This window comes from Carassius carassius, chromosome 46 (assembly GCF_963082965.1).
Source record: "Carassius carassius chromosome 46, fCarCar2.1, whole genome shotgun sequence".
NCBI classification, from domain to species: domain Eukaryota; kingdom Metazoa; phylum Chordata; class Actinopteri; order Cypriniformes; family Cyprinidae; genus Carassius; species Carassius carassius.
The window spans coordinates 8,398,599-8,408,774 of NC_081800.1; the positions used below are offsets into that span (position 1 = coordinate 8,398,599).

General features: G+C 37.5%; 1 protein-coding gene and 1 long non-coding RNA gene across 3 annotated transcripts in view; one reads left to right on the plus strand and one right to left on the minus strand.

Moving 5' to 3' along the window:
- Positions 1–6,574, plus strand: part of LOC132129464 (phosphatase and actin regulator 3-like) — a 44,002-nt gene extending 37,428 nt beyond the window's left edge. For both annotated transcript variants that reach the window (XM_059541081.1, XM_059541082.1), the window contains exons 8-12: positions 2,647–2,702; positions 3,586–3,647; positions 4,528–4,668; positions 5,469–5,545; positions 5,853–6,574. In XM_059541081.1, coding sequence (XP_059397064.1) covers positions 2,647–2,702; positions 3,586–3,647; positions 4,528–4,668; positions 5,469–5,545; positions 5,853–5,868 — 352 coding nt within the window. In that variant the 3' untranslated portion in view covers positions 5,869–6,574. The remainder of the gene's footprint in view (positions 1–2,646; positions 2,703–3,585; positions 3,648–4,527; positions 4,669–5,468; positions 5,546–5,852) is intronic.
- Positions 5,913–7,475, minus strand: LOC132129465 (uncharacterized). The gene is made up of 3 exons (XR_009428518.1): positions 6,994–7,475; positions 6,811–6,867; positions 5,913–6,039 (listed from the first exon to the last, which is right to left on the minus strand). It is a non-coding gene; the product is annotated as an uncharacterized LOC132129465 (long non-coding RNA).
- Between the last annotated feature and the right edge of the window lie 2,701 nt (positions 7,476–10,176).

Here is a 10,176-nt window from a genome sequence, read left to right on the forward strand (position 1 = left end):
CACGAAAATTCCACCAATTACAGTCACAGAGAGACATAATCGAGTCTTCCTACACTTTCAAAAAATTTTTGTGTGTGTGTGTGTGTGTGTGTGTATATATATATATATATATATATATATATATATATATATATATATATATATAAAACATGTGTATATATATAAACTTAATATATATGTTTTTTTATAGATACAAATGCTACTGTTAAATTAATAGTTTTATATTTCACCATTGTTTTTAAATTGGATTAATAACATTTGCAATGCTTCATGGGACTTGTTGTATTAGAACTGGCATAAATTATTTACAGTAAATACATATACAATTCATATTTTAAAGACAATAGGCATAATTATGAAATAGTATTTAAAGATGTACTTAAATCCTACATAAAGCATTCAAAAAGCACTTCAATTTAATATAAATGTATAAACTATAATACCTTTAATTACATGTAACATGCAATTAAGTGTACGAAAACATGACATTCAGTTGCACTTTTAGAGTTTCGTAACAAGTACTCCGTGTAAAACCTTCAGTTCAAGACTTCATTTTTGCCATTTTGGAATTGACAGTATCAAGTAGAACGGAGGCAATAAAAATGAGAAGGATCAGGACAGTTCAGGCCAGAAACGTGCAGTATTAAGACAGTAAATAGGGTCAGTTGTGAATTAAAGTTCAGGTCTGACAGTGATAGTCAGTGTGAATGTGTACCATACACTTGAAGTAGGCCAGCGGTGAAGTGTGACGGTCAATGCACCTGCAGGACAGGCTGAAGTCTTAGCTTAACACACAATGACATTTCTCCACAGCACCATCTCATGACCTTCCTATCTTTGGCTTGCCATGCACCACTGAAGAAAGACATGGCTGGAGCCATTTTTAGAGCTCAGACTGGTGAATAATAAACGCTAGTGCATGTTCCCGTCCTCCATCTCTACCTGCACGCCAAAGTGAATACCAAATACAGTGGAAGTTTACAATAGTACTCATTGCAGCTTCTTCTTATTGATGGAAAGTAATTGGGATAAAGTGCACTGCCATCTGTCTGTTAATTAAATGAGTCTGATTAATGATTGGTGCTAAAGGCAAAAGCTTCCAGCATTGCTCGGGTAGATCTCTTTGTTTCAGTATTCACGTGGAAGCTACAGTTGCTAGCCAACCCCTGATACAGAACAATAATATCCGGCAGCTTCCAAAGGGCTTTTTGGAGTAGTTCTCCATTTCAGTTCATGAAATATTAACACATCTGCTGGAATCCCGCCGTCTTACTCAGCTTATTTGAGTGACAGCAGCGATGCAACGGCTGGAATGCAAAATAATGCTGTAAAATGCCTTATAATTAATCAGATCTCTACATATAGCTTTATATAGCAAAGTATTTCGAATTAATGTTTGAAAGCAGCCGCACAGCAATTTCTATGAGACAATATGCCATTAAAACACATGTATATAACATACATATATATATATATATACATATATATATATATATATATATATATATAATTTTTTTTTTACTAGTATGTAGTAAGTAGTGTCATTTTAATGTTTATATAAAATCTAAATAAATATTTCCTACAATGACACCACAAACAATAAATATATGTATGTAGGTATTTATTTAAAAGAGTATAGCAAACCTGTTGATAGTGTTGAAATTATTACTAATATTAATACTAATATTATATCAAACTGAATAGTGTTCTAGTGATACAAAGCAATAATTATAACTGATAATAATTTAGCAATTAATTAAGAAATGGCTCAAAAACATCACCAAATTTATACAATTCAATTCTTTAACAAAAATATGTCACTTCCAGGAAGATTGGCTTTTAATTAGAAATATTAAATAGACAAAGAGGATAAAATGTAAGATTAGGGAAAGGAACGTTTAAGTTGATTACCAATTAAAGCAGTCTTCCCATTGAAACATTTAAGTTAGAGAGGGAAAAATAAACAACCATTATACATTTTTTATTTTATTATTTTTTTTTATGCCAGAGTTTAATTGGTAACATCTACTCGAAACAAAGTAGTGAAATAAGTAAAAATATTTAAAATACACCCCTAAGTTTACGTAGTTGTGAAATGTGGTCGAATATAGCTCACTTTATGGTTTCTGCCTTTAAAAAGTGAGTTACATATTTAAGAGTATATTAAGACGATGACGGCATTTGACCCAGTTGCTCTGATCTATACTTTTTTTTTTACTTTCCATTTTCTAGAAAATTATATTAATTTCTCAAACAATAAAAAACTTAACCTAATTAGTGCGCTACTACAAAGGCGAGTGGAGATGGAGCGCCGCCCGCATACAAACCACAACAAAGTGCGCTACTACAAAGGCGAGTGGGGATGGAGCGCGCGCGTGCGCGCGCCGTTAAATGCATCGACTGCACTTTCTCACTCAGTTGAGTCCCATCAGCACAGCATCTTAATAGTTGGTGTCTATTTAGGAAATGTGCTCAAAAGCCCAGTGTTTTGCATCTAGATGAGGAGTAATAGCTGCCAGGCTGAGCACAAAGGACGGAGAGACTTTGAGCGTCCTCTCAGGATCTGCCTCCTCAGCTCTGGATCTCAGTGAGCCGCTTCAGCGCGGGCAGTATGGTTCAGAACCTGATTCTCATCTTTCTCCACAGGAGACTCAGTCAACGGCCGGCCGTTGAAGAGCTGGAGAGCAGAAATATTTTAAAACGTGAGTAATAGGCGAAAAAAAAAATTATCAACAGAAATCTAAATAATAAATGTACTGTATGTTTCAGCAATTGTTGTTTCTTAGTAATAATTATCATAATGTTATTAATGAATATTGTTTATAGTATTGCAGAGTAATAATATAACTTTTGTAACTTCATTGTAATAATTTTATTCGTTAAATAAATCATATTTTATTATTATTGTTGTATTATATGTATATCAGTAATAATAATAGCAATACAATATATATAGACCTAGTACAAATATAATTTTTTTTATATTTTATAAATATTTGTAAAAAATTATATATTTTATTTATAATAAAAAATGAAAATATTACAATACTAAAAACTCTTTTTTATATTAAAAAAACTTTATCATATCGCTGATCATCTTTAATCAGCACTTGATAATTAAACCAGGACTAACTGCTACTTCAATGTATTGATGTATATTTTTGGTAAATATAAGTAATGTTTTTATATTCTATATGGCTATCAATAATAACTAATAACATAGATATCAATTAAATTATTAAGTAATTATGAATATTGTTTTTGATATTGCACAGTAATAATATCACTGTTGCAACTTCTTTGTAATAATATCTACATCTGTTAAATAAATAATTAAGTAAATAATTAAGGTTTTTGGTGCTTGTTAAGGTGAAATTTTAATCTTTACGTCAAAATACTTAAATGTGCCAACATGCTTTTTGAGGTCTTCCATTCCTTTGTAGTGCACAGAATCCCTACAGACTACTATCAACGTAGATTATAGTAATCTTTCTGTAAGATATGATGCATTGCTCAAGCAGGTATGTTGAGTGACCCTGTGACTACGCTCTTGATTAGATCACCCTCTCTGAGTCTCTCTTTCAGAGAGGAATGATCAGACGGAGCAGGAGGAAAGAAGAGAGATCAAACAGAGATTGAACAGAAAGGTAAACAGCCTCTCTCACATGAACCTCATGTTCAATTCCCTTGCAGCATGATTTATTTTTCTGGCTTATTTATTGCTACTTGCCGTAAGCCATTATAAAACATTGTGGCGCTAAATAAAGATGCATCAGTCAAGAACATGCAGTGGTTTTCATAGGGGTAAAGCAATTTTGTGGACCAATAATGTTCAGAATTAGTTCCATCAGATTTAGAGAACCTCCATTAAAGTGTTCGGACCATAGAGTTTGATGAGAAGAAAAGAGGTGATTTTACTGACATGCCAGAAATGACTTGGGATCTGTAAGCAAATTTTTATTTTTTTAATGTGAACATGTGAACTTATACATTTATTTCTCATGTCGGAAATTAAATCAAAGATTTAAAAAAGTATTTGAATTATATAATACACTTGAGTTTACGACAGGTGTTATTTTTTGTAAAAAAAATCATAAATTTACCTCAAAACAGAGGCGTGACATGTAGAGTAAAATGAATAATTTTTTTATTATTATTATTGCTATATTTTTTTACCAGATTTTTTCAGTTTACTATAATTACACGGTGTTGTTATTTTTTGTTAATGATGATGCTAAAAACAATAATAATAATAAAACAATAGAACAACAACAACAATAAAAATTATTGTAGTCATATCCTTTTTTTGGCATATTTTTCCAGTTTATATAAATTTCATGTTATTTACTTTTGGTTAATACACTTATAATTTGTCAAGGCAGAGTTTCCCTGTCACTTGTGGAACCAGTGAATTTCATTGGTCAATAGCGATTTCAGTCCCTGGAGAAAATGCAACATGGACAATTTTTTTTTATATATCTTTTTTTATGCTGGCCTATTAACAACATATTTTTTTAAATCTCACAGCTCAACCAGAGGCCAACAGTAGATGAACTAAGAGAAAGAAAGATTCTGATCCGCTTCAGTGACTACGTGGAGGTGGCCAAAGCCCAGGACTATGACAGGAGAGCTGACAAACCCTGGACAAGACTGTCTGCAGCTGACAAGGTATGAGACAAAGACAGGGTTCTTACACCTTTACCCTCTGCCAGTAGGGGGCGCTTTTGGAGCAGCAGAAATATTTCGGTTACTTGGTAACAACTGTACACAAAGCTGCCATAAATGCTGCCGATTAATAGAATACATTAAGGAATGTTTAAAAACTTAATTGTGTGTTGGGAAATGGCACGAATGGCACATTCTTCACATTGGTTATTTTAGTATCATGAAAAACTACTTCATTCATTGGGCACATGCACTGAACAAAAGTCCTGCGTTTTCAGCATTAGTACTTGATCATCTGCTTGCCCCTCTGTTCCATCATAGGGTGCACATCAAAAAAGACTGGTAGATCACACTACAGCTACACGCGCAGACTCCAGTGCATTTTTTATTTTAATTTTTTATAAAAAAGTAAAAAAATAATTTCTCATTATATCATATCTAAAAAGTTAACTATTTAGTAAAATAGTGAATTATTATGAAACCAATGCAACTGCAGTTTCAATCACTATTAAAAAACCAAGCACTTTTCAGACCTTGAAAACACTACATTAAAATTCAAGCATTTTCAAGGATTTCAAGCATCCGTTCGAACCCTGAAAAAAGCTGATGTCAGCAAATCTTTACACTGGCCTGCGGTCAGTCTTTAATTCAGGTTTTTTAATCCCAATATATTAGTGAAGCAACTAAAAAACAATCTAATTTGTGTCAGTAGTCTTCCTGCTCTCGGACTCGGTTGACTAATTATGGAGTGCGCACATTTACAGGAGGATGCGCTTAAGTGGCTTTTATTTGCGATTCCACAGGCAGCCATCCGTAAAGAGCTAAACGAGTTCAAAAGTACTGAGATGGAGGTCCATGCTTCAAGCAAACACTTAACAAGGTCAGTATCCATGTACAGCACTCACAGATGTGCCTGCACTATTTTTAGATCCACAAAATCCAAACAGCCTGGTCAAAAAAGACAGGGACACAAATGTGTTTACGTTTAAAAAGCATATATGTGTCACCTTGACATGAGTGGTTTTGGATAACAGGTCCCTCTCGATATAATCATGACATTAGTGGCCATTAGAGCTCTTATGCAAGATCTTACTAAAAATAACTGATTGATGCAACAGCCTTGTCCTAGTCATAACGTGGTTGTGATTGCGAAAGGCACCTTTGTTGATTTCTCTCCTCTCCATCAGGTTTCACAGGCCATAAGAGATGGTTTTCTTCTGTGAAGAAAATGCTGAAAGTGGCTTTCGTGATAAAATCCTGGAGGTGCCTCTTCCAGAGCCTTCATCCATTGGGATTCACTTATTCTTCCAGCGCCCTGGGGACGAGTGGTGGCCGAGAGGCTGCGTCTCCACCGCAGACGGCCACAGGAGAAACCTGAAGAACAGCTGCAGATATATTTAACCTGAGGCTGACAGAGTGTAGCAGCAGAGGACTTTTTGATATTTTTAGAACTGGGCTGCATTTCAATGACCGCTAAGAAAAGATGAATCAGGTCTGGGTAAATGTTTGTGTACATGTAACCAGCTCTACTCTGAAAAGAAAGTAAAAAAAAAAAAAGAATTGAGGGTTAATAAGCCTGCTATAAATGAATTTCATATTTACTGTACAAAAGTCAGTTTGAACAGGGTTGAACAGTTCATTTCATCACTTGAAAAAAAAAACAACAAAAAAAAAAACTTTGTAAGCACTACTTGTCTTCAAAATACAATTTTGGAAATACTGCTGTGTTGTTTTTTTAAAGTTTGATTATATACACACTACAGTTCAAACGTTTCTCTCCAAGGCTGCATTTATCGAAAATAAAAAATCAGTAATATATAAAAGCTGAATTTTCAGCATGTTTTTGTGAAAAAAATCAATCATAAAAAGAATAGCATTTATTTGAAATAAAAATATTTATTATAAATTACATTATAAATGTCTTTACTGTTACTTTTGATCAATTCAATGCGTTCTTCTTTTCTAAAATAAATTAATTAATTAAAAAACCTGACCCCAAACTTTTGAACAATAGATAACTGCAGAAAATCTGTCTCAACTATGAAACAATAAGTTAATGGTGTAAGCAAAGACAAAAAACCTGAATTCAGTCCTGCAGATTTTTTGACTTTATGTACAAAATATCTGTTCCATTCGGCCTCTCACCATTTCTTTGAAGAAACGCTCCTGAACTGACTTCATGTTCTTCTTCATTAAAGACGTCTGCAACAGAGCAAAAAGGTCTCTATTCTAGACAATCAAAGGTTAAAATGGCTTGAAGTGTAAATATAACTAAATACAACTATTAAACCATGTTGGAGCACACTCAAAAAAGGTTCAATTCCTCACCTCCACAAAGAAGATTTGTTTCTCATATTCTAGACTTTCACACACGTCAGTCTGAATGGTGCTTTTTAACTGCTGTAATCTGAGACAAAACAACAAGACTGAGCAAGATAAGCGCTTACATTACAAATACTTCGTAAACAGGGAACTATTCAAAGCAATCAATCAGTCACTTTGTTTGAATCTAGAGAAATAGATACATTCTCTGAAACATTACTTATAATGCCCTTTTTTAAAGCTCTGAAGAAATCACAAGATTCTTTGCATAATATCATTACAGAGTGAACAAATAACCAGGATTGCATAAACCTTTCTGTTTTTCCCCATGTTGCATCTTGTTAGGTTGGCAGGAAAATCCTGTTTGTTACTACAACCCATGGATTGTTTTATAGTCATAAACAGGTCTTGAAGACGTGATTACATATTATGTGAACAGAGCAGTTATCAAGTGAAGATACGTTTACAATTACATTTGAGCTGGGAAATCTATGGCATTCATCTCATGTTTGTGCAGCAGCTTATATATTTTTCACCCGGCGGGAGTTGTTAGCTGTGGTCCTGGCAGTCCGTCACTTCAGGCCCTACCTCCTGGGCACCAGGTTCACACTGAGGATCGACCACTCTAGCCTCGCCTGGATGCTGAACTTCCACCAACCAGAGGGTCAGGTTGCAAGGTGGCTGGAGATCCTACAAGAGTACGACTTTGAGGTTCAGCACCGACCAGGGCGGCAGCATGCCAACGCTGATGCCCTCTCCAGACGTCCATGCCTTGCTGATGAATGTCGGTATTGTGCTCGCCAGGAAGAACGAGATCTGGGCCCATCGTCGGCAGCAACAGAGCCGGGTGGCAGTGGTGGAGATGGAGGGCCATTCACCATCGAGCAGCTGAGACAACAGCAGGCGAATGACCGAGTTCTGGTGAAGGTGAGGGGTTGGCTGGAGGCTCGAGCACGTCCGGACTGGCCAGCGGTGTCCTCACAGGGGCCTGTCACACTTCATTCTCAGTGGGGCAGCCTGGGGCTCCACGATGACGTGATCTACAGGCAGTTGCAGGCACCCAGGGTGGGAATTGACCTTCTGCAAATCCTGGTTCCCCACGCTCTGCGGCCAGAAGTCCTCCATTGGGTTCATGGGGCAGCTGGAGCTGGCCATTTCGGGAACTCCAAAACAGTGCGGCGGCGGTTCTTCTGGCCGGGGTGTCGGCAGGATGCAGAGCTACACATTCACTGCTGCGATGTCTGCACGGCACAGAAGGGACCCAGCCAACACTCTTACGCACCGTTGCAGCAGTACCTAGTAGGGGCACCCATTGAGAGGATCGGAGTTGATATCTTGGGACCATTTCCCATCACAGAGGCCGGCAACCGCTTTGTCCTGGTAGCTATGGACTATTTTACGAAGTGGCCTGAAGCATATGCGGTGCCGGATCAGAGTGCTTCCACGTCGGCACAGCGTCTAGTGGATGAGATGTTTGCCCGTTTCGGGGTGCCGGATGAACTTCACAGTGACCAGGGGCAGAACTTTGAAAGTCGGTTGTTCAGTGAGGTGTGCCAGCAGCTGGGGGTAAAGAAAACAAGAACCACTTCCCTCCACCCTCAAAGCGATGGACTGGTTGAGCGGTTCAACCACACCCTGGCCACCCAACTTGCCATCTTGACTAGTCAACAACAGAGAGACTGGGACCAGCATCTGCCCCTGGTCCTGTGGGCATATAGGACAGCAGTTCAGGAGTCAAGTCAGTGCACACCGACAGCGCTGATGCTTCACAAGGATCGGTTGGCACCGTACCATCCCCTTGTTCCCAGAACAAGAGAATGGTGGAGGCCAGTGAGGCTCCCCACCATCCACTCCCAGCACTGCAACGGACAATAACGGACTTAGGGTTGAGCCTGGCACTAGTGGTAAAATATCAGGGAGGCCGAAGCGTGTTCGACGTTGGCCAGGACATTTGTTGGATTTTGTTGTGGGGAGAATAGGGTTGTGGGGTCACTAACCCTCTTGGGGGGGGGGTTATGTAATGACATGGAAGTCAGCACTGGCAGCCAGGTGCATTATGGATATTTGTTTAGCGTTCAATTATGGGTTATTTAAGCAAGATGGTTGTGTTTTTGTGTTAGTAATGTTATGTGTGTTCATGTCCAAGTTAATTTGAGTTCATTTGGGTTCATTTACTGCCATGTTATATAAAAGGGTGACTGTCACCATCATGGAGAGAGATGTGTAGAGAAGTGACTTGTGATATGGCCTTGTCTGTGTAAGTTCGGATATTGTGTTCAGAATTAAAGAGTAACAGGCAATACTGCCTCCTGTTGGCTGGTTTGTTAATAACTCTGCTCACAGAGACACTCACGGCCATGCGGTGTATGGGACGCGAGTGCTCGCTCTGCCTGCTAGCGAAAGTAAATCGCGACGTATAGATGCTAGCACCCTGCTAGCTGTTAGATTAATAACAGTCTAGCTTAGCTCTAGTCAGCCCACGTTACAACTGCTAGTTGTTACAATATATAGGTGGTTGAATAAAAATATTTGGACATTATTTATAAAAAAATTACCTCAAGTTAGCACCAGCAAGCTTGTTAGCTAGACAGTTAGCATCAGCTAACAATATTTACTAATTTTCAGTACGGTTATGAATAAACATATAAGGTTACTGTTGATAAACAATATAAAACCAGACGTCACATAGGACACGGTAGCATTTTAATAAAACTGTTAATATTACGGCAGCGGAGAATTTGAACATGCATGAATTATTTTATTGAATCTGTGTTAGTTTAATGGGTCTTTTTTTTTTTAACCTAAAACACAGAGACACTGATTGATGTGTCTGCATCGTCTGCATTCGAGCATTTCAGTGGGCTTAAATAGATCACTCTTTACAGCGGAGTTAATTCCCAAAAAACTGACCATTTTGACCTAAATATGATTTTCAGTTACAATAATTAATCCTAAGTTTTGACATTAATAACTTACTTTTAGCAACATCAGACGCACGCGCGCTCACAAGATCTCCCGGTTCTTACTAATCAAGCTTGGCTCGATTTCAAGAAGAAGAGAAGTTGGAGTGGTCAGCAACACTGAGTGAGGACCTTCATACCGGGAAGACATTGGGCCTAAATTCCCTATTTTCTGAACCATTACTTTGTCCCCCACTTGTACAGGAATTTTAGCCATTAAATTAAATGC